General features: G+C 44.4%; 2 protein-coding genes across 2 annotated transcripts; one reads left to right on the forward strand and one right to left on the reverse strand.

Annotated features, from left to right (window-relative positions):
- Positions 1-284: 284 nt before the first annotated feature.
- Positions 285-10,747, forward strand: NGDN (neuroguidin). The gene is made up of 10 exons (XM_083188567.1): positions 285-433; positions 2,883-2,942; positions 4,349-4,420; positions 7,644-7,781; positions 9,233-9,370; positions 9,473-9,590; positions 9,666-9,834; positions 9,927-10,080; positions 10,195-10,255; positions 10,340-10,747. The coding sequence occupies exons 1-10, from the start codon at positions 416-418 to the stop codon at positions 10,357-10,359; spliced, it is 948 nt and encodes a 315-aa protein (XP_083044693.1). The 5' UTR covers positions 285-415; the 3' UTR covers positions 10,360-10,747.
- A 4,111-nt stretch (positions 10,748-14,858) lies between these two features.
- Positions 14,859-23,109, reverse strand: THTPA (thiamine triphosphatase). The gene is made up of 3 exons (XM_083188575.1): positions 22,958-23,109; positions 17,592-18,137; positions 14,859-15,578 (listed from the first exon to the last, which is right to left on the reverse strand). Exons 1-3 carry the CDS (start codon positions 22,965-22,967, stop codon positions 15,478-15,480), a joined length of 657 nt encoding a protein of 218 aa, XP_083044701.1. The 5' UTR covers positions 22,968-23,109; the 3' UTR covers positions 14,859-15,477.
- Between the last annotated feature and the right edge of the window lie 2,153 nt (positions 23,110-25,262).

Raw genomic sequence — 25,262 nt, forward strand, 5'->3', positions numbered from 1 at the left:
GAAGCAGACACGTAGTATGAGCAACGGACAGTCCAAACATAACTCTGACAAATACGCTGTGAACGATCACTTGCTGCTCCCCAGCAATTAGTCTATATGTCTTTCTACTTATACTGCTCAGAACATCTGTCCATGTGCCATACCTGCCCGGGCATATAATGGCCGTTCAAGCTTCTCTCTCAGCTACACTTCCTGTGTCAGTCAGCTGACTAGCTAGGCGTAAGGGAGACTTATTGGTTGGCCCAGTAATGCAGCTTTGTCTGCTAATTGGTCGCATCTAGAAGCTGGGAACAACAACTTCCGCTTCCTTTTAGTTGGATGCTAAAGGTGGGGCTTGTCACAAGCTCCCCTAACGCATGGCTCACTGCTGCTACACTAGTACATACTAACTACTACTACTCGGGAGGGCGGAGACATGGCAGCTGCTGTGCCGGTAAGACGCGGTGTAGCCGCCGGTCACCCACTTGGTAATAGGTTATATGGTACTCCACCTAGACTATAATTTTCAGTTTTCTGTCCATACAGTATATTCAGTGTGTGCTAACTATACAGCATGGCGTCACATAGCAGTACTGGATGTGCATATTCCTTAGGCATATAGCTGGATAGTGGTAGCTTTTTGGGAGTCATGGTTACTGATCCTCTGATACGGGTGTTGTGAAACGACAAGTCCAAGCATGCAATGCCACAGTTTTGCTATTAGGAAATGTTGAAACTGTGGCAGGGCATGCTGGGAATCGTAGGTTCACAAATAACTGGGGAGCCACAGGTTAGACGGTCATGTTCTGATAAATTGTTAGGTCATTGGTGGCTGGGTGACCCTTCTATCTCCTACAGATCAAAAGCAGGTCTGTTCTGTAAAATCACTAACATTCCAGTCTTTCTTGTAATGTTCAAATTTGTCTCTGGGCTCTTGTATAGTAAGGGATAAGCGTATGTGGCAGTGGGAACCAATCGGCTTTGAAGTAACCTTTACAATTTTCGTTACTTGTTTCCTAGCACGGCGCCGATCGTATACCATAATACGGCCTACACACATGCCGATATTAAGGCATTTTCTAAGCGATTTTGCTTAGTTTGGCAAAGTCGCTTAGCAAATGCCCTCACATCGGTGTATGTGTGGGGGCTGTATCGGCATCCGTGCGCGTCCCCGCGCGTCTTTATCGCTGGCCGAGATTGATGGACAGTGTCCATCAATCTCGGCATCGGCAGTGTTCTCCCACCGGAGAACACTGGCGCTGTCTGCTCGCTTAGCACACAGAGCTGACAGCTCACTCTGTGTGTGGGCTGTCAGCTCTGTGTGCTAGGCGATAGCTGCGCAGCACAGCCCGACCTAGCATAGCTAGGTAGCCCTGCACACATCGGCATGTGTGTAGGGCCCATTAGACTAATTAAGGTATGCGATGCGACACTGTACAATAAAATATCGCATCACATCGTATGCCATACAATGCGATCGTATACTAATTTTTATTGTACAACCACCCTGATGGGACCCATCAGGGTGGTTGTACAATAAAAATTAGTATACGATTACCATGGCCCCCCATAGTCAACTCCACCCCTACGATCAAAACCAACACGGAGCGTGGCGTGTGGCGGCGGTACGCATCCTCCGACCTTTTCATACCCCCACTATCCACATCTGCGTGGAGTTGATTTTCGATAGTGTGGCGAGCGCAGTGAGCCACCGAGCCTGAAGCATGGCGAGCGAATGAGCTATACATGTAAAGTAATCAGAGTCCCCTCGCGGGGCTCACTATGCTCGCCACACTATCTAAAATCAACTCCACGCTGACGTGGATAGTGGGGGTATGAAAAAGTCGGAGGACGTGTACCGCCGCCCCTCGCGGGCTCGCCACGCTTCGGGTTGGCGTTGATCGTGGGGGTGGCATTGACTATAGGGGGCCATTTAATATTGTAAGGACCCATCAGGGTGGTTGTACAATAAAAAATTGTATGGGGCTATATGGCATGCGATGCGATAGCATAAGATGAAAATATTGGGCGCCATGTTAGGAAAAAAGTACCCAATTTTCTTACTATAAAATATACAGAGCAACTGATTGGTTGCCATGGGAAACTTCTCCACTGGCTCATCTCCACATTTATCAATGCTTCACACATTTGCCTTTAAATGCATTCTCTGGATTAATCACTACCCTAATCTGTATTATAGCTACAGGTAACAATTTTCTGAAAAGCAGCTAATTCAGATTCAAATTCCAACAGTGTTGTGGCACGGACCTGGGTATGCCAAACGGAAATAGGGATTGACAGCGCTCTTCCAGGTTGGGAAGGGATTTACTTGCGACCTGTACAGAACTACTTGTTGCCTATGTGGTAATCCCTGTCCCTGCTGCATTCTGCCAACTCCTGCCTCTGTTGTAAACACTGGTAAACGCTCAATTTGAAAATTCCATCCTTAGGATAAAGGGATCATTGAAGCATGCTGCATTCCCAATGTGATGTTCTTCTCACTATTCGTCTTATATTGTGATGAAGTTTAATTACCTATTGGCAAACTCATGCAACATAACTATGTGTGCCTGTTACAGAAACAGACATTTTGTGTATTAAAGCCAAATATTTCATTATGTACAGTAACATGTCCCCGTCACATGGCTGAGGCTAGTCGGAGTTACATTCAAGTTGCTTATTCTAGAAAATATAGATGGGTCTTGCTGACATTATTGCTGTATCTCAACTCCATCTTCCCTTATAGGGGTGCCTGATGCACCAAAATGTTGTAGACCTACATCCATATTTCTGCAAAATAAGAATAAGGGAATGACAGAAACTTGGGACCAAAAAGTTGTGTTAGAAGACTGACTCTGAGCGTACCTTTCCTTATTTGTGTGTGTTGTTTTTTTTTTCTAAAGGAGATTATTGCCAGAGACCTCTCCGCAGCAAAGACTCTCCTTACCACATTACAAGAGCAGGTAACAGATGTAGTGTAAAGAATATTCCCCAGACTTTGAGCCTTATTCTGGTTCACTCTCAGGGGCAAATTCCTTCTTAAATGGACAAAACCATGTGTACTGCAGGGGTGCAGATGTAAAATGTGCAGAGAGAATTAGATTTGGGTGAGTTATTTTGTTTTGGTTCAGGGATACTAATTGACTGCTTTATTTCTACACTGTGATATAGATCTCTCTTTGAAGAAAAACCCCACCCAAATCTAAAGGCCCCCATACATTAGTCCAGGCATGTCCAACGTTGGCCCTCCAGATGTTGTGAAACTATACATCCCAGCATGCTTTGCCACAGTTTTGCTATTAGAGAATGCTAAAACTATTGCAAAGCATGCTGGGATGTGTAGTTTCACAACATCTGGAGGGCCAACGTTGGACATGCCTGCATTAGTCCGACTTGTCCTAAGGACAAGTCGGACCTGATTTCCCCCTGCAGCTCCCCGGGAGGGGGACACACGATTTGGCACTTGATGTGCCAAGTTTTGCAAATGATACATCGCATGCGATGTATCATTTGCAACTCCCGGGGAGCTGCAATGTGGAGCGAGCAGGGGGGCCGGGGACATCGAGGTGGCGGGCGGGGGATGCTGCAAGGCGGCTGGGGGGACGGACGCACGCTGCTAGTAGTGCGGTCGCTGCGGGGGACACAGGCGGCAGTAACATAGAGCCGGGGGGAGCCGGGAGCTGTCGGTACTGAAAAAAAAAAAAAGCCCATACAATGAATGGGCAGCCTGTGATTGGCTGAGCGCTCTCTCAGCCAATTGCTGACAGGCTGAGAGAGTGCTCAGCTAATCACAGGCTGCCCATTCATTGTATGGGCTTTTTTTTTTTTCAGTGCTGACAGCTCCCGGCTCCCCCCGCCTGGCTCTGTCACTGCCGCCTGTGTCCCCCGCAGCGTCTGCACTACTAGCGGCGTGTCCCTGCTCCGGCTCCCCCTGCCGCCCCCCTCCCTCGCCGGCGTCTCCCACCCCCCTCCCTCGCCGGCGTCCTCAGAGTCCCCACGGCTGCACATAAGATTTATCTTATGTGCAGCCGGTCCGACGTCCCGACTCTGATCCGCTGCGCACGGGACCACGCATCGGTTCGGACCAGGTGTCAAAACCTGCGATTTGGTCCGATTTCACTGCCCGATCCATCTGGATCGGGTGAAATCGGGGCCAAATCGCATACTGTATGGCTGCCTTAACTCTTCTCTGCACATGTTATATCTGCCCCACCTGCAGTGCACATGGTTTTGTCCATTTGAGAAGGAATTTATCTCTGAGTGAACCAGAATAAGGACCTTTGTTTCAGAGGACTTCTTCCTTTCATATAGTATCCTATGTAATGTTTCTATTTTATATTCTAATTTCATGCATTGTACCTCTTGGCAGGTAACATCAGTCACGGCACATGTCCAAAGCCTAACACAGAAAATCCGTAATGGAAACTACCCAACCGAAAAGGTTAGTAAAAATTCTCAACTTGTTGATATAATTAATTAAAATAATTATTTCTAACCGGTTTAAATGTTTATATTGGAAGTTTCTTGACAGCAATTTTTTTTTTTGTTGAATTATTATTAGAATCTGCAAACCAACGTTGGCACAACGGGAAATTTCCCTGATGTATGGGTCCTGATTAATATTTGATATCCATAATTTTATAACCATATATCTTCATACATATGCTCAGTCTTGTGTGCATAATTTGTCGTGGCATGGGCTGGTGTAATTCATGTTGTGGGGGTCACCGGCTTTTATATTTATTTTCAGTGCATTAGATCAGTGGTTCTTAAACTCTGTCCTCAGGTCCCACACAGTTCATGTTTTCCAAGTCACCTGCTCATTACTGACTGACTCATTTTAAAAGATCCACAGGTGGATCTAATTAGTTTCTGTGAGGAGACCTGCAAAACACGTACCGTGTGGGTCCTGAGGACTGACTTTGAGAACCTGTGCATTAATTCAGAGGTTCCCAAACACCGTCCTCAAGGCACCCCAACGGTCCAGGTTTTAGGTATATCCATGGCTCAGCACAGATGGTTAAATTAGACTGACTGATTACTAATTAATTCACCTGTGGCCAAGCATGGATATACTTAATACCTGGACCGTTGGGGTGCCTTGAGGACCGCGTTTGGGAACCTCTGCATTAACTGGTTTATAATCACTTGTCAGTCTGGTAAAAATACAGTGCTCAAAAAAATAAAGGGAACACTTAAACACAATGTAACTCCAAGTCAATGACCCTTCTGTGAAATCAAACTGTCTGCTTAGGAAGCAACACTGATTATCAATCAATTTCACATGCTGTTGTACAAATGGAATAGGCAACAGGTGGAAATTAGCAAGACACCCCCAATAAAGGAGTTGTTCTGCAGGTGGTGGCCGCAGACCACTTATCAACTCCTATGCTTTCTGGCTGATGTTTTGGTCACTTGAAAACTGGCGGTGCTTTCACACTAGTGGTAGCATGAGAGGGAGTCTACAACCCACACAAGTGGCTCAGGTAGTGCAGCTCATCCAGGACGGAACATCAAAGCGATCTGTGGCAAGAAGGTTTGCAGTCTCTGCCAGCGTAGTGTCCAGAGCATGGAGGCGCTACCAGTAGACAGGCCAGTACATCAGGAGGAGGCCGTGGAGGGCAACAACCCAGCTGCAGGACCGCTACCTCCGCCTTTGTGCAAGAAGGAGCAGGCCACAAATGTGCATGTGTCTACTCAAACGGTCAGATTCAGACTCCATGAGGGTAGTATGATGGGCTGACATCCACAGGTGGGGGTTATGCTTACAGCCCAACACCGTGCTGGACGTTTGGAATTTGCCAGAGAACACCAAGATTGGCAAATTCACCACTGGCGCCCTGTGCTCTTCAGATAAAAGCAGGTACACACTGAGCACATGTGACGGATGTGACAGAGTCTGGAGATGCCAAGGAGAACGTTCTGCTGCCTGCAACATCCTCCAGCATGACCGGTTTGGCAGTGGGTCAGTAATGGTGTGGGGTGGCATTTCTTTGGGGGGGCCGCACAGCCCTCCATGTGCTCAGATCTCAGATGAGATCTTCAGTCCCCTTGTGAGACTAGATGCTGGTGCGGTTGGCCCTGGGTGTCTCCTAATGCAAGACAGTGCTAGACCTTATGTGGCTGGAGTGTCAGCAGTTCCTGCAAATGAAGGCATTGATGCTATGTAATGGCCTGCCCGTTCCCCAGACCTGAATCCAATTGAGCACATCTGAGACATCATGTCTCTCTCCATCCACAAAGCCACATTGTAACACAGACTGTCCAGGAGTTGGCGGATGCTTTAGTCCAGGTCTGGGAGCATCCACCACCTCATCAGGAGCATGCCCAGGGGTTGTAGGGAGGTCATACAGGCACATGGAAGCCACACACACACTACTAAGCCTCATTTTGACTTGTTTTAAGGACATTACATCAAAGTTGGATCAGCCTGTAGTGTGTTTTTCCACTTTTAATTTAATTCTGTGTGACTCCAAATCCAGACCTCCATGGGTTAATACATTTTGCTTTCCATTGATAATTTTTGTGTGATTTTTGTTGTCAGCACATTTAACTATGTAAAGAACAAAATATTTAATAAGAATATTTTATTCAGATCTAGGATGTTATGTTAGTGTTCCCTTCATTTTTTTGAGCAATGTATAATCATGTGCCATGATATCAATGTTGTACAAATTGTAAGCAATAACTTGATGCAGCATCCAGTTAGTTGCAGTCTTGCATATACTGTAGTCACGCTCAGTTCACTGACCAGTGTTTCCCCAACTTCAAACATCAGGATTCCCTAACATAACATATAATCCAGATGGTCACACAGGTGTATCCCATTACTGAATGACACACGTTAAAATATCTGGGATCTGGAGCTAATATTATAATTGCGTGATATTGAGGAGAACTGTACATGCACTGTCCCCTTTGATTGGAGTTGTGCCCTAGACAAAAGGCAGTATCTGATTAGAATTTAGTGTATTGAAACACTTTAGAGCCGTGGTTCTCAACCTCGGTCCTCAAGGACCCCAACAGTGCACGTTTTCCAGGTCTCCTCACAGAACCACAAGTGAAATAACTAGCTCCTCCTGTGATTTTTTAAAATATGTTGGTGAGTAACGAGTGCACATGCCAGGGGACCTGGAAAAGTGCACTGTTGGTGGTCCTTGGGGACCGAGGTTGAGAACCACTGCTTTAACAATGTAAAGTGATGACAGGTGTTCAGCAGTGAGGAGGCAACTTTTTGGACCCCTCCCTAATTGAGTAAATATGTGTTGTTGTTTTTTTATTTTGTGTGTTTTGGTTTTTTTGTGCTGAAATAGGGAGCACACTACAATGTAATAACATTGTGTCAAAAAGCTAAGAATGTTGATGTTTGACCCTCCAGATGTGTGGCTGGAAGAGGCATAGGAGGGTATCCTTGAGCCGTAGAACAAATCTGGCAGCCATTCACGCAATGGTGTCTGTGCAGCACAACAGAATGTGAAATAAAATATAGATCATGTCCTTCTAGGTTCAATAATATGGGGATCAGTGATTCTTTCTGGCGTATTTAGTAATATTCTGCCCCTGATCAATACTTTGGGGATAAATGGTATGTCTGTGTGTGCAGTGTGGAAGGTTGTGCTACTTTTGGTTCATTGACATTCGGTATTTAACGTGATTTATTATAGGGTCTTAGCTTCCTGGAGCTGAAGGATCAGATGCTTTTGCTGTATATGCAGGATCTTACTCATATTATCACAGAGAAGGTGTCTGGTAGATCCCTGAAAGAAAATCCAGGCATTATGAGACTGGTGGAGATACGCACAGTGAGTAGACTGGTCATTTGCCCTAGAAATTGTAAGCTTGCAGCAGGGCCATCCTATCTCCATATCTGTCTTTTACCCAGTTTGTTCTATCACTGTCAACAATTGTAAAGCGCAACAGAATCTGCTGCGCTATATAAGAAACTAAATTAATTTGGCCAACATGGTTATGGTATTTTATCTACAATGTCTACAGTCATAAGGTCGACCACTATAGGCCAACGGGGGTCAGAAGGTCGACATGAGATATTCATGTGTTTTGAGTGTCTTTGTCGACAGGTCGGTATGGACAACGTCTAAGTGTACCGCATTCCCTAGCTACACTCTCCATGCTTCGGGTACGGTGCCTTGCTACGCTCGGCACATTATTATAGTCTCCCTCCACACCGTAGTGGATGGTAGGGCATGGAATACCTCCTGCCGGCACATGTTGGCTCAAAAAAAAAACAACAACTCATGTCGACCTTTTTGATTGTGACCTAGAGTCAATCTATCACGAGTCTGGATACCGCTCGACATTGGTTGTGAAAGAACATTCACGGAACTTGCATACAACCATTGTGCAACCAAGAGACTGGGAACCTTCGGCCTTCCAGCTGTTGAACGACTCATTCCAGTATTCCCTGCAAATAGCAAAGCTGTAGTAGGGAATGCTGGGATGTTTAATACAAGAACACCTGGAGGGCCAAAGGTTCCCATCCCTGGTGCAACCGATGACCACAAGAAAATGATAAAGCAGTTGTTCATTATACAGGCACCACACAGTCATGCATAGACTGGTTAGTAACAACTGAATGATATGACGAGCTCAGGTTATATTTTTTTATTTAAGTCCGTTTATATAGTAATAGCTTATTTCACTATAATCTGCCACAGTTGACTGGCGTTGAATTCCCCTGATTTGTTCCATATTGTTCAGACTATAAAGATAAACATATCAGGGGAGAGTTCATATTGTCCCTTGAAAATGCTTGAGGTAATGGTGTATTCAGTATATAATAAAACTGCCTGTGCACCTCTGACAGGATTAAGTTCAGCTACAATTGTTGGGAATTTGTATGATTTAAAATGTGTAGGACAAAAGCTGTCCAACCTCACATATCAAAATAAGTATTTGTGCTGCATGGGTAAAGCTGGCAGTATTTCCACTCCTTTAAGGAAATAAAAAAAACGCATTCCACCATGGTCTATTCAGGTGTATATCTGCACCCTTTAGCTCTGTTTGATCCTAATTGTAATGGAGACCCTTATTTTTGCGAATGCATTTGTAAGGTTTTAAGGCAATACAGTACATATGCTGTTCCTGACTAAAGTTTATGCTGAAAATTGTGCAAGTGTCAGAAATAGTGAAGGGTGTTCTTGCTCTATTTTAGAATGCTAATGAAGAGCGTTGCGGTTTTGTAGTGTTGCTTTGAGTATAGGAAGATGTTTATATGCTTTTATGTGTCTCTCAGGTTTTGGAAAAAATGCGTCCAATTGATCAAAAGCTGAAATACCAGATAGATAAGCTTGTGAGAGCTGCTGTGACTGGAAGCCTTGGCGAGAACGATCCTCTACGCTTCAGACCCAATCCTCAGAACCTGATGAGTAAGGTGAGATTTACAAAAAAAACCTGACTAAGCCAAAAAAACGTTTGTTCCTTTATTGCACAAGCTCCTCAACCATTCTGTGTTCCTTACCCCTCGATATTACAGTTGGAGGAGTCTGACAAGGAGGCTTCAGATGGTGATGAAGATAAGAGTGGACCCGGCAAGAAATCTCAGGGCACAACCAGGAAGTATAGACCTCCTCGTCTTGCACCAGTGCACTATGGTAAGCAATAGATAAAATACGATCGCTACGGGTAACTTTGTGCCTGCCTTTTCTAATTTCTAAATTTTCTCACAGATGACACAGAGGCAGAACGAGAACAAAGGATTCTAGAACGTGCCAAGAAACGAGCCCTGAGCAGTTCGGTTATCCGGGAACTGAAAGAGCAGTATACAGATGCTCCAGAAGAGATAAGGGAGGGGCGTGCTTACCATATGATGCGGCATGAGAAAGATGATCAGCATCGGTGAGTATCTTGTGAGGACCAGCTGCGAGCTTAGAAAAAATTTATTCACTTGCGAGCATGACTCCATGATTTATTTTCTTCCCTTCTAAAAGGACCAATTATGAAGAGTCCATGATGGTGCGGTTAAATATGACCCGAAAAGAAAAGGCTCGTAAAAAGAGGTCGCTTGCCATGACCTCACAGCTCTACTCACTGACGCACTTTACAGATATCAGTGTCCTCACCGGAGGAGATAAGAGAACAGAGGTGAGATGAAAAGAAAATTGCAGAATGATGATGATAGGGCTAGGAGAATCGCAGTTATTTTCACTAGTCCCATTACGATTGTTACAAGTTGTTCCATTGGCTTCTCAAATACAGGACATGATGCCTTCTGCAAAGAAACCCAGGAAAGGACCGAAAAAGGGAAAAAAGAAGAAAGGCAAGTTCCTTGCTGTATTAATAGAGAAGATCTTTTATTACTGGGATATTAGTTATTCTAACTTATCGCTTTACTCTTTTTTAGGCTTCAGGAAGCGCCACTGAGTCAGAATGGAGCAGTACTGTTTTCACCGGTCGTACTTACCAGAAAATTCATCAGGGTAGTAAACATTCATTGTATCAGTGTTTTTTTTCTTTTTTATTGGACACTGTATCCAACAGGAATTAGTGGACGAAATTGCATTTTTCTATTTGACAAGATTTATCCTGCAAATCGTGGATTGTTGGATTCTGGAAACGTGGAGTGCAATAAAGCCTTTGAGAGTTTCTAACTTCGTGACTTTTTTTTTTTTTTTTCATAGAAATATTGAACATACCATTCTTCAAAATGAATGTTCTCAATGCTTTTTGTCATGTTTGACTGTTAAACTGCAATAATTATACTTTAGGCCTTTTTAAATAATAAAGCTTCACAGCTGCCTGGTTAAACATTTTTGGGAAGACACATTTGTTTTCCCCTGCTCCATTATGTTATTTCAGTAGTTACAAACCTTTTATAAACGTCTCTCAATTATAATTTGTCCCATTTGACTAGCTTTAAAGAAGCCGTTAATCAGGCTTCACATCTGATGATCCCAGTTTTCCAGTTGGTAGGGACTGGACAACCTGTAACCAATCACATGGATGGTATGTGCACAGCTCCAGAGTTAAGAAAAGGAAATGAGTGAATGGATCATACAGGGAGGCTGTGGATTATGTATTTGTAGTTTATATTGAGTACATGGTTATATGTGATGGGTCATGAAAGGGACATTTTTTCCATTAAGCAGGAATATTGTAATGCACAAAAACAAACCCTTGAGGCCAGTCCACAAGGGGGGTGATTTGGCTATTTTTCTAAGTGATCTCACAAATTTGTTTCACAAATTGTAAAAAGCAGATACTGTGCTCAACTGCCATATGCTACTTAAGGTCCATACACACTGGGCGACTATGCCCAGCATGTATGGACAGTGATGATAGCATTCATCGCTGCGGGGAAAGCCGCTCAGTGCATACACACTAAGCGGCTTTCCCCCTGCCCGGCGCCGACGGATGGGGAGGGGTGACGACGGCGTTGCATAGCAGAGCGCTATGCAAAGCCGCCTGAAAGCTGCTCATCTGCTGGTATAACCAGAAGATGAACGGCTTTCCTGGCGATGTTGTGGGAGCACGCAGCAGCGCTCACTGCCGGGCCATACACACTGGGCGGCTTTGAGCTGAAAGCCGTTCAAACCTACTGTTTTGAGCGACTTTCAGCTCAGTCGCCCAGTGTGTATGGGCCTTTAAAATTATGTAAGCCATATGCCTTGCGAGATATCTCCTCACTGAAACACATTTTTTGTGGTGGACTACTAAATTTGGCAGTAAAGCAAACATTAGACACCACACAATTGTATTTTACTAGTATGACAATTAGGTGTTTTTTGTTTTCTTAACCAAATTTAATTGATTTTTTTCCTGTATAATCAATAGTTAGTATTGTGATGCTACCCTCATGGCCTTTTCCTTGGGAAACAGTGTTTCATACATGGTTACACAGTGGCCTCTAATATGAATGACTGTAGCCAATTGGGTCTGTTAATTTATCAATATTTGGTTTTTGTTTTGCATGCTGAATTACTACGCCCGTTTCTATAGGCTACATTACTACAGCTTGTGTGTAACTGCATTACCTTAAGCCCCGTACACATTGGGTGGCTTTCAGCATAAAAGCCGCCAAGTGTGTACAGGGCAGCGATGAGTGGTGAGCTTCGATGCCTACTCCTGCATCATCGCTGCCGGCCGCCCCTCTGCTGCTAATATTACCAGCAGATGAGCGACAGAGATGGCTTTCCATACTGTCCTGCTATGGAAAGCCATTCAACCCCACCGCTCAGTGTGTATGTACTGAGCATTTTTCATCCCAGCTATTTTCCCCATCATTGTGCACCATACACACTGGGCATAATCGCCCAGTGTGTATGGATCTTTAGAATCACCTGACCAGGGCCATGATGGCTTTTAAATAGTTTTAAAGCAGAAATATGAATACATTACTTTAAGTGGTACAGTGCTAAATATAAATGCTAAAAGGACCTCATGCTGGCTTAAAGAAATGTTTTTAGGTTTGCACCCAGTCCTGGCAATCCAGCCAAGCATCCAGAAATGCATTGCTCAAGTCATACTTTCCACCTGCAAAAAAAATGAAATCCTATTTAAGTGTGAACTACCTGGCTTTTACAAAGCATTTAAATGCCGGGGACAACAGCGCCAGACTCCTGTTCTCACTGCTGGGCAAGTTCTCGGGTGACTCCGTTCTACCCGGTAATTTGCCTTTAAACCGTGTCTTTTTTTGGCAGTGTTAACAGGGTGACCGGTTCACACTGAATAAAAGCCATGTTAAAAAAAAAAAACTACCTGGTCAACTTGCTTGACCCAGGATTTTGCCTAGCAGTGAGAATGAGGTATATCTAATCCCATTCTAATCCTCAGATCTTCTTTACAATCTTAAATGCCTTATGCAGCCCACACACGCACCGATTCCAGCGTGCGTTGTGGGCTTAACTAGCACACACAGCATCGCATCGTATGCCTTGTGCATACGATGTGCATGCGATGCTGTGCTAGAACAAGCTAGTACAAAAAGTATGTGCAGCACATACTTTTTGTACTGTACGATGAGGTGCTGCGGCGGGAGCGCGCACCCCATCGTACAGCATCGCATCGGCGCGTGTGTGGGCTGCATTACTGCTTCTGCATCTCAGCCCTCAATTTGGTATCTACTTCATATTAGTGATGTGCGAAAGGACTGACAGCCTCCTATCCCTACCCTCTAATGTTACTTTGTATGTGGAGTAAAAGATTGCTGGGCAAAAGGTTCACTGTAAATCGGTTGAGAAGATCAAATGGTTAATTGGTTGACTTGCTAATTCTAAACCTACCCTGCCACCAAGTGCCTAACCTTAAAAGTCCCCTCTGGAGGTCTGACTCTCTCCTGGCGCCAGGGAACGGGGAATACATGTGATCCTGCCTCCTGGGAAGGTTCCTGGGAGATTGGATGTGACTGAGGGGAGAAATCACATAGTGTATGGGGTTTTTAGAGAAAATGTTGTCTCATGATTAAGCTCTTGTCTATTTTACTGTTCTTGTTCTGTCTCTACCTCTACCACTCTCCTGTCTCACTATATCTGTATTCCCCAAGAATCTGTTGTTGGGTTCCCAAGGTTTTTTTTTTTATATAAAAAAAAAAAGAAACCACCACCACACATCAATTTTTTTTTTTTTATTGTTATTATTTTAATAGTATATTTGGCCAGATCACATTTCCCATTATAAGTATGCAGCCTAACCCCCTCCCACCGCAGATTAAAGATGGATTCCAGCATTCCTACTGTACCCATGTACACTTACTGTGTTGGGTTTCACTGTTGCTTTATGTAACCTATGTATGTGGTTCCTTTAAAAAAAAAAATGCTAATAAATGTCTCCATGATTGTTATACAGTGTTGCTTAACATTGTGGAGTTGAAGTTTAGCAATTAGGAAGTTGCCTGGGCCTATTTAGATCTATTCACATATAGATTATGGTCCTATTGAACACATCTGTATTTAAAATCGTATACAATAATAACGTTGACATTGAAAATGTTAACATTCACAATAACGTCAACATGAAATAATGTCAGCAGGTGTTTAAAGGGTTAGAATCAGGCATACTCATCTCTGCTACAGGAAGCCACATGATTGACAAGCCACCTGTCGACCACCTGGGATTGACATTTAGAACATGTCGACCAATTCGATCACACCCTTTAAGTCAACTAAAAGCAATTAATGTATTCAAAACACAACATCACTTGAATGGAGAACCACATAGCTCCTTTTAGGAAAGGATAATATGTTAAACTTCAGTGCTGGAAATGATTTATGTCTTAGTTGCGTGCAACAAGTGATAGCCTCTGCAGTTGTTCATGTTTTGCGTAGTCCTGAGGTGAGTCCCATTAGAGCAGCATCCATGCATTAAAGCCGCAGTGTAGTCAGATATCTTTTGTTCCATCTACAGCAGCGAGTTCTGGACCTTGCTCCACACCTCCCAAGGAAGAACAATCTTGTTAGGCTATTAGGAGGAACTAGTGAGATCGAAGGTATTGAGCGGGGAGAAGGCAGCGGATTTCAGACAACTTAAACACTGATCAGCACTAAGTGAAAGTCAATATGCACAAGCGGAAAATCAATGCAGGGCAGAGAAAGAGACTGAGGGAGGGTGTGAGAGGGAAAGGCTGGGAGTATGTGTGTGTGTGAGATTAAGTGAGAAGAAGGGACTCCATGGAAGGATAGATTATATGTTTGTGTGTAACATTTACTGGGACTTGGTAGAACCATTAAAGCTTGTAAAGTGTTATACTGTCTGTGTTCAAGAGCTATTTATAGTTGGAGTAAATGTCTGCTGCCTTTCACATGATTTTCTACATGCATTGGCCAAAGGAGATATGCTGCAATTATAAGGCACCGAAATAAATCAGACAGAAGCCACAGAATTGGAACATAAAACAATCTTAAGAACAAATCAGTTAGCACATGTCACAAAGGAGGAGCACATCGGGCTGCAGCATTTATTTAGTTATTAGAACACTAGTACAGTCATTTTTGCCAGCTAGAGAAGCCAATTAAAACCAACACACATTTGCAGCCATGCTACAAGCATCTAAACGAATGCCAGTACAATATATTTGTTCTGTGTTTCATTTTAATTAGCTTACCTGGCAGGCCTTAGTGATTTGTAGAAGGATACAGAAACGGTGTCTTCTGTTTACAAGATCATGGAGTGTGTATTAGACTATAGCTGACCATACACCAGAACAATATCAGGCCCGAACGTACAATTTTGACTGGATTGTGGGTTTTTTGTGTGCACTTCGTGAGGAGTTTAGGTACCATGTACCGTCCCATAAGTTGTGAGGTCTATCCTGTGATCTTATGTGCTGCGTGTAAGATCTGAAGATGCTGCTAACGACCAGTATGCTGGGAGTCGCAGATCTTATGATAGAGGTGAAATTACACACACACACCCACACACACACAGATCTATCGTGTGTCTGAGAAGCTGCCGGGGAAATTGTGACACAATCCGGATCGCAAGCTGGTCGTTCTGATGTATGGCCAGCTTATGTCTAACGTGGACTGTAATGTTATAAAGTGGCAGTCAAATTATATTGGCCTCCAGCAGCTGCTTGTAATGTTCAGTGTTATTCCGCTGAAGAAATGTTGACACTTTTCCCTGGACAGGTGAACCCTTGGGCACTCCTGCAAGAGAGAGACACACATCTCAGCTACAGGACAGGATTGACAAAGCATACACAACACTTAGGCTATGTCTAGACATTGTAGCCTAAGGATTTTGTCACTTCTGATATAATTATTATAGAGTACTCCCCATACATCGAGGTGATTTGGTCCGATTTTGGCCGATTGCGACCAATCGGCCTGTTAAATCGGACTAAATCGCATCCTCCTGACATGCCATCGGGTCGATGCACAGTCCAGTGCGCATCGGACCCGACCAGGTGGTCGGACCGGCAGGCCGTCCGACCACCCGTTCCTCCAGGCGGCTAAGTGGGCGGGAAGCAGGGACGCATGCGATCCATCACAATCATTTTAAATGCTAGATGTAGTGTGAAGGAAACAAACAGTTTTTATAAAGGAAAAAACAAAGTGAAGCCATGAACTGAGTAATTGGTTTACTTACATTCCTTTTCCACTAGACAAGCTGGGTCGCACCAGGGATTTTGTACCCAGCTGCGACCTGGCTCGTAAACACTTTCCCAATAGCGTTGGACCCGGCTTAATACCAGGCGGGTGACATCATCAGGAGACAGGGCCTGAGCCGGCACTTGGAGATGAAAGCATCTCCAAGTGGCGGCTTTTGCATTGCCGTTAATGGGACCTGGGTCACATCGAGCTGGATTATCCATTTAATCTGCCCCTGGATCGGGGAGCATCGAGGGTCCAACCCAGAAAATTACCGAGGTTGGGTTGCCGGAACACTCGACCCGGCATTTTTACCATGATGTTTTTCCACAAGGAAAAAACACAGGTTGATGCGAGTCCCCGCGCAAATTCCCAGGTTATTTTTGCTACTGGAAAAGGGGTATTCCATAATAAAAACTGAGATACTTAAGGGCAAATTTACTAAAATGAGAGTTCTTTTTCAGATGGGGTGTTGCTATGTTTGTTTAGCTTCCGGGACGATATTCAATTGCTCGCACTCTAAAGGACTAGTCTAGTGGATATCTACTTGCACTGTCCTATGTGTAAGCAGAGCGCTACACACTTAGATCGGAAAATGCAGTTATTTGCAACTACACATTTAGTAGTGGTAAACTGCATCTTCCAACTTAAGGACCGAGCACTCACGCACAGACCTAAACACACTTGCACTCAACGGAAGTGCCCCTGTTCAATCTTAAGAATAATAAAACACAATGTAGATTTGGATTGTAGATTTGGATTTTGGAATTAAAAAGCCTCCTTTATTTTACATGTTCTTTTAGTGGAGTATTTAGGATAAATTGTTATTTTTGTGTTTTATTTTTATAGAAATGTTTCTAATAACTAGAAAAGTATGGGACTGCAGGTTGGGTGTCTAAGCCCCACTCCTACCACAAAAATCATGACAACAAAAACATGCTTGCTTTATCAGGGTGGCCACTAACCATCAATAGTCCCCAAAAATTGATGGCCAGAACCTATTGTCCATTGGGGTTTCATCATCTTTTTTTAAGACCATTGCCATAGGGCTGCTGTGCAGTTTACAGTTCCTTCACTTGACTCACTCACACACTGATTAATGAGTGATGGTGTGGGGCCGTCTGTAACGCTGTGTGCTGGGAATCGGGGTGAATGGCCAGATGGACTTGCCCACAACATAATTTGTTCTAGAATCTAGACCACTTGTGTTGCCACTGCGTGAATTGCTGACAGTCTTAAGACCATTCACTGCAAGCAAAGCAATAACTGCTGCTGCAAGTGAGCCATTGTTCTCGCCAAGTAGTGCACAGCAGCATGCAACTTCCGGTGGTTCCACATCCCGTATGAGCAGAGAAAACTTTTGCCCACTTCATTTGTACAGCAAAAGCTCTTCTGCTCATATCAGTAGTGGGAACCCGTCCATTGGGAGGGTACTTATGGCCATTCCCATATATATTATAACTTCCAGAGAAACATAGTGAGGTCTACAGCTACTTGCAGAAATGGTGTGCACTGTTCGATGAACTGCTAAGCTAGACAAGAGTCACAACACATGCTATGGCTACTTACCTAACTGTTTGCAGACCTCCTCCACCTTTTTGAGAGCATCCGGCACTTCCTCCTGTGTGTTTACCATCACCTCTACTTCACCTACTGCAAAACCAAAATCTGTCTCATCCAGGTCCACCACAGCTCTGGTGCTTGATCCTTCCACATGTGGCAATTGGAACCTCCGTCTGCGTGTCACAAAGCTGGCAAACTTATTTAGTCCAAAAGCTTCCATAGTGAGGGGACACTGCACGCCCAGCTCTTCGCTTACTCTGCAAATAATTTCAGCATCATTACTCAGCTCCAAGTATTGTGTGGAGGATCCTTTAACATTCCTTGTCCCTCGTCCTGGTGGAAGTTTTAGCTCCCACTTGTCTCCCCTCTTTCGTAGCCATATGTCACACAGAGTCAGACGCAGATCAACGCTGTCATAATAACAGTCTTGAAATGTTACCTCTTCAAGTAGCTCTGCCCCTAGAGCATACAAGCTGTCTTCTATCTCTGGTCCTGGGACAAACTTTTGTTCAACTTCGATGGGACCGGATAGATGTGATACAGGTGACATGTCTGGAAGCAGAACAGATAAATGATAGCAATAGGTGTGATATCCGGTGCTTTAAGGCAACATGCAAGTGCTGGAAAGACCCATATTAAGGATGAAAGACATTATAGGTATGAGGGAATGAGATTAATAGGTCTGGGTTTTATTTATTAACAGTTTCTTATATAGCGCATACATATTCCGCAGCGCTCTACAGAGAATATTTGAACATTCACATCAGTCCCTGCCCCAGTGGAGCTTACAATCTATATTCCGTACCACATGTACACGCACACAGGCATTCTAGGGTTAATTTTTTGTTGGAAGCCAATTAACCTACCAGTATATTTTTCGATTGTAGGAGGAAACCGGAGTAAACCCACGCAAGCACGGGGTGAATATGCTAACTCCGCACAGTTAGAGCCATGGTGGGGATCGAACCCATGACCTCAGTGCTGTGAGGCAGTAATGCTAACCATTACACCATCCGTGCAACATTTGTTTTAATGGTACTGCTTTCCTAGCACGGCGCCCGTCTCATTGATTGTATGCCTTAAGTTTAAGGTACTTAAGGCACACAATCAACGCGATGGACCCGATTTTTTTAATCTCATGGATCTTATGCATCCATAAGATGCATGAGATCCATGAGATAAAAAATCGTGAGCCCCCAATAACCATTGTTAACGCCACCAGCACTATCAACGCCAACCCGAAGCGTGGCGAGCGCAGCGGTACGCGTCCTCCAACCTTTTCATACCCCCACTATCCACGTCGGCGTGGAGTTGATTTTATATAGTGTGGCGAGCACAGCAAGCCGGCGAGCCCGAAGCGTGGCGAGCGGACGCGGACTACTTTACATGTATTCTGCGTGCGCTCGCCACACTATATAAAATCAACTCCACGCCAACGTGGATAGTGGGGGTATGAAAAGGTCGGAGGACGCGTACCGCCGCGCTTGCCACGCTTCGGGTTGGCGTCAATAGTGGGGTGGCGTTAACAATGGGGGGGCCATTTCACCCATGAGGGGGGGTTAGCAATTAAAATTGGGGTTTTGGGGCCTTTTTACATTGATTCCAATGTAAAAATCTCGTCAATTGTGTCGATTGCATAATCTCATGCATCTTATGCCGCACAAACACATAAGATGCATGAGATGCTTGAGATATCAGCCCCACACATACAATCTAGATCGTGGGCGCCGTGCTAGGAAAGCAGTACCGTTTTAATTAACCACTGACTTTCATAACAGGCTGCTATATAACACTAGGTCACGTACCACAATACTGGTATGTCACAAACCCCGGCTATACCTTAACTAAAACCTTTGCTTATTTTTTATATACAATTTAAAAAATATATATATATATATATCACTGTGGTATGAAGTTAATACGTCAGAAATAGTAACTGTGGTGTTAAGTGTTCTTTGTAATATGTGTTCACACTTGTATGTTTCTCTGCGCAGCTGTCTGCTCCTGTAGAGGTATATCAAGTGTGTCTGTTTCTGTGAATAGCAGAGTGTGTTAAACATAGAAGTGTTTATCCCTGTCTTTGTGAAAGCTCATATTCTTGTGTATTCCTGCCAGAGTTACTATATGTAATTACCAGCCATTGTGTAAGCACTATTGCACCAGTCTCCTCAGCCGATCCCTGATAATAGCCACTTTCCCATTTTGCATAGGCTGCATTATTAATCGCATTGCACAAACATTATTTCTAGTCACATTTTTAGACTTCTTTGAATTTTGCAGCTTTGCCCAACCAGGTGGCACTAACCTAACCTGACAGGTAGCATGTTGGGATTAACAGATATTTGGGGTCTGATTATTTTAGTGCTGAAGACCACAGAAAAGTAGCCAGAGGGAATTGGGCATGCTACACAATAAGTCTTCTGTGGAGGGAACGATGTTTGGGCAGATAATATTGTGGTGGCTGGTAAGTACACCCGTGTGTATTATGTCATCTGAGTATTAGTGCAGTCAGTGTATACTTGTGATAGGAAGGGAGTAGTTACTTACTGGATCAGATGTGTCTGTAGAGTCAGTGCTGTCTGGTGTGATAGACTGTGAAGATATATAGTACTTATGAGATTTTTTTTAAATACCTCACCCAATGAAAACTTGTAAAGCATGTAAATGGGTGTGACAGGAAAGTTCTTTGACATGGTTAGCTGATTTTCTTTTACATAACACTTCTGTGCATTTGCATAATTTCACTGCAATCTTACAAAGATGTAAAAATAAAATGCTTATGTATGCATTTGTTACACTAGCATTTTGTTTTTAGTTTTGTTATTTAAGGTGTGGCGTCTTTTAGCCTATTAATCCCTGAAAAGATAATTCTTTATTGGCTCTATCTGCTTTTTATTTGCATTCAACAAATCCTCACTTGTTACATTTCAGATATAATAATGTAGATCTAAAAGTTGTAATGAAGATAGACATATTACACCAAGACTTATTAATTCTCATGTCCAACCATCCCAACTTTGTGTTCATTGTTATTATGCTAGAAAGCATTGGAGACTAGAGTGTTAAGGGGTACTTATGTAATATCTGGACTCCCGTTTTTCTTATGAGACCGCGTCCCCTCGCGGGGCTCACCACGCTTCGGGCACGGTGGCTCGCTGCGCTCGCCACACTATATAAAATCAACTCCATGCGTAGTTGGATAGTAGGGGTATGAAAAAATGGGGTGCATTTACATGGGAGTCCAGATAATACATAAGTACCTGTTAAGGCCCTCATCTACTAATCGCGAGTTATCGCATGTGATACCCCGCCAACTCACCCGGCAGCTCCCGGGGGTCTAGATCGCATATGATATACCGTATGCAATCCTTTTGCATACAATGTATTGTATGCGATCACAGTCATGGCTGTGGAATATAATAATAAGATACATATTAATGGCAGCCATGACTATCTGCGACTGTGATCCGAGGAGCACGGGAACGTGTCTTGGATTGGAGTCAATGAAAAATGCACGCGATATGGCTACTTTGCATCCAATCCCTTCTTCCAGAAGCTCGGAATTGGATGAATAGTGGCCCTATAGCACTAGTGGATGGGGCCTTTTAGGCAACATGTTTAAAACCACTTTTCTATTTTATATTTTCAAACAAATTTAATTGGCACACCCTTACATTATCTAGTAGGTGGGGCAGAGGTTTTAAGAGCCCTCCAGGAGCACATAAGAGCAGCCATTAACACTCATTTTAATGGGACTGCATGTTTACTCTTATGAGTCTACTTTTAAAAACTAGTTTCAGGGAGATTATAGTTTGTAATAGAATTTTGCAAAGCGCCCCATTGAGGGGGCGTGTCATGCTCCACCCAAAGGGCGTGTCTAGTTCCATATATGGAGAGATTGTGAACGTGGCACCTAGAAGCGTGGGTGTGTACTGCTACATCTGAGAGGAATCTTTTTAAATGACTTATATCAAAATGTAGATGAGCCCTAAAGCAGTTAGTAAGAGCTACTGTACTTGTGCTGGGAAATGGCGATTATTCAATGTAAATGTATCTGTCTCTCATTCCTTTTTTTCAAAAAAATGTAACAGTGTAATGTTAGCTAGGTGACATGAGGGAGATTGCTAGACTAATGAGGGAGATTGCTGCTATTTCTGGGAGTCTCCTGCAGAATGCAGGAGGGGAGGCTACTATGCTATTATAAATTACTATTCTTAAGGCCCATCCCACGGACGGACGAAAGTTTATTATGCAATTTTCAAATGCTTTGTAAAGTGAAAATGTTTTTCATTTAATGGACCCGGCCTTAACCCCTTTGGTGGTATGGCCTTGCTGGCAGTGTTTTGGTGACACAGACACTAGACATACATCCTGGAGAAGTTGCATGAGCGAAAGCAGCAGAATAGAGAGGGTCATACCCAATCGTACCCATGTACTGGACTCGAGAAACAAGGATACAGTAATGTCAATGAAAGAGCTGGTGTTATTATGGACCCGATTCAGACCCTTTTACAGGGCTGCAAATGCACAAGTATCAAACGACCGCATAGTGCACATGCGCAAAGCGACTGACACCCTTTCATCGCTGGCCATTCGCAAGATGATTGACAACTGTCTGGTGTTTGGGGACGGTACTCTGCAGGTTTCTGGGAGTGGCAAAGAAAACGCAGAGGGATACCGGGTGTTTTCGATGAGGACCTCTGACGTCAGCCCTTGGGCAGCACTTGCCAGGGACATTGCAGCGACGAGTAAATATTTGGCTACACACCCACTGCGGGCGATATCCATTCGATGGTGATTGATTGCGAATGGATTTTCCCCTATTTGCAGCTGTGCACAAGCATACCTCCCAACATGACCCTCTCCAGGATGGACACTTTGCTCTGTTTCTGGACTTCCCTCTTAATGTATGATTGCCATCACCTGTTTTAAACAGGTTAATGGGTAAGAAAGATGTTTCCACACAGGTGATAGTGATAAAAAAAAAATAAGAGGGAAGTCCAGAAACAGAGCATTCTGTCCCTCCTGGAGAGGGTCATGTTGGGAGGTATGCACAGGTGCAGGTTTTCACTCTGCCCTTCCTTTGTGAAATACATTAAATCATGGGTTCTCAAACTGCGGCCCTCCAGATGTTGTGAAACTACAAATCCCAGCATGCCGTGCCACAGTTTTGCTATAAGGAAGTGTTAAAACTGTGGCAAGGCATGCTGGGATTTGTAGTTTCACAACATCTGGAGGACCGCCGTTTGAGGACCCATGCATTAAATACTAGTAGTTATATAAGGTTAATTTTGATAGCTACATGTCATATTCCATCACCAAATCTATACATGCTAGTTTGATTATCATTCATGATAATTCCTAAATCAAACCTGAATTCATACTGCAGGGAAAAGACAGCCAAACACGTTGCCCAAGAAGAATACAGCAGTGTGTGCATATTCAGGGGGAGGGAATGAGCATGCACCAGCTCTGCTCCAGTTGGCAGTCAGGCTAGGACTGCCCATTTTGCAATGTTTCTTGGGATATATAGTCTCTGAATGTGAAGAAAACTACAACTAACAGAAGCCTGTGCAGAAAAAAAAGAGATTGCTATTTAAAGGTAACATCCTCCTGTGTAGCAATCAATCCTAAGAGATGCTGCAACATTTATAAATGACATTTGAAGGGAAAGCTCTATATCTTTTCCCTCTTTGTGTTGCAGAGCTTAGTAGTTAAAGTCCACCAGTGTGGAGAGGAGGAGAGCTAGAATATTATAAAAAAAATTGGCAGGTGTTTTTTTATATGTTACAAATTTAACAATTTACGCTGTAGTTTTGAAGGAATACATACAGATTACCGGCGTTCGGGATGCCAGTGATCAGTATACCAACCAGTGGCGCGTAATTATACATTTTGCTCCCCCACGGGCTCCTCTCCAGCATGTTTCCCCAGCAGAAGAGAGGAAGAGGGACCAGCAGACACTGCTGCTTCCCCTGGCTCTGACGTATTCCAGGCCGCCCAAGCACGCCCATCCGCTGCTCATCCTGTACACTTAAGCCAATAGCCGGCTCCGTGTTCAGTCAATTGAATCAGTGGGGGGATTTGTCGTCTCTGTCATGGCCGCACCAGCAATGCGGCTGACTCGCCTCCGGTGCTCAGCCAGTGGGCAAGGGCAGGCAGCAGCATGTCAGTGCGTCGAGCGGGTGCCGGCGCCCACACAGAGCCCGCTACCACTTTCTCCCCCAAGCGGCAGCTAGGGCTGCCTTACAGTAGTTACGCCACTGATACCAACACCGGCATACTGAAGGAGGGAATCCCAACAATGGTCATATAAGCATAATTACCTTCTGCCCCCTTCAGTACTGGAATTATCTCCCTTGTTCAGACTATTATTTAGTCTGGATAACTTCAACTGGGCACTAGAAAAAAACCTTGATTAAAGCTTATAAGCCCGCCACCACCTAGTCTATATCACCCTAGTGTATTCTCCCACTCCTATTTTCTGCCCTAAGCTCCACGTTTTATGTTTGTCTCCCTTTCCCTTTTAGTATGTATGATCTTTTGAACAGGGTTCTCCTGTCTCATCAACTACAGCTCTTGCTCACCAGAAATGCTCTATGGAGGTTATTTAGGTTCGCACGGGGGAGCGATGTTTAGCGACTGTGTATGCGCATAAGTATTTATGTGCATGTGCAGCTACTTGGTGCAAACGGGCATGGCGCATTGATTATTCACCGTCCTGTTTGCACCCAGCAGTGCGGGCAGGGGGCTTGGGAAAGCGGCGACTGGCTTCGTCCATGGGAACGCCCAGCTTTGCATGGGTGTTCCCATGAAAACGCTGGGTGGGTACTTATGAGTTATCTGGGCGCCCGATTTTTTGATTGTATGCCTTAAGTTAAGGCATACAATCAGATGCGATATCGCATCGCATCGCATGCGACCATCGGATGCGATGACCCGATTTTTCCATAGGAATCAATGTTAAAATGGACAGAGTCCATTTTAACATGGAATTTAATGGGAAAAAGGGGTCCTCTTCATACCCCTACTATCCAAGTGGGCATGGAGTTGGATATAAACCTGTGGCGAGCGTAGCGAGCCACCGAGCCCGAAGCGTGGCGAGCGAAGCGAGCCCCGCGAGGGGACGGTATTCTATGTCCCCTCGCGGGGCTCGCTACGCTCGCCACGTTTTGGGCTCGGTGGCTCGCTACGCTCGCCACAGGTTTATATCCAACTCCATGCCCACTTGGATAGTAGGGGTATGAAAAGGACCCCTTTTTCCCATTGAATTCCATGTTAAAATGGATTCTGTCCATTTTAACATTGATTCCTATGGAAAAATCGGGTCATCGCATCGCATCCGATGGTCGCATGCGATGCGATGTGCCCGATCCGACCCGATTTAGAAATCGGGCGCCCGGATAACTCATAAGTACCCTGGGTGTTCCCATGGAAATTTGGCGATGATGCTGGTGCTGGGGGGCGGGCAGCTGACATCACTGGATGTCAGCTGCCCACCCTCTTCCCCTACAGGGAGCACATAAACCTAAGACACCAGATAGTGTCTTAGATCTGCGTGCACTGTAGAAATCATTTGATGGTCAGCGACCATGGAATGATTTCCTCCCCGCATGCATGCTAAACATCCATTTGCATGGTTGCGTGGGAACTCGGTGTGCGAGGGGGGCCGGCGTT

Source organism: Crinia signifera, chromosome 1 (assembly GCF_055691185.1).
Source record: "Crinia signifera chromosome 1, ASM5569118v1, whole genome shotgun sequence".
Taxonomy (NCBI): domain Eukaryota; kingdom Metazoa; phylum Chordata; class Amphibia; order Anura; family Myobatrachidae; genus Crinia; species Crinia signifera.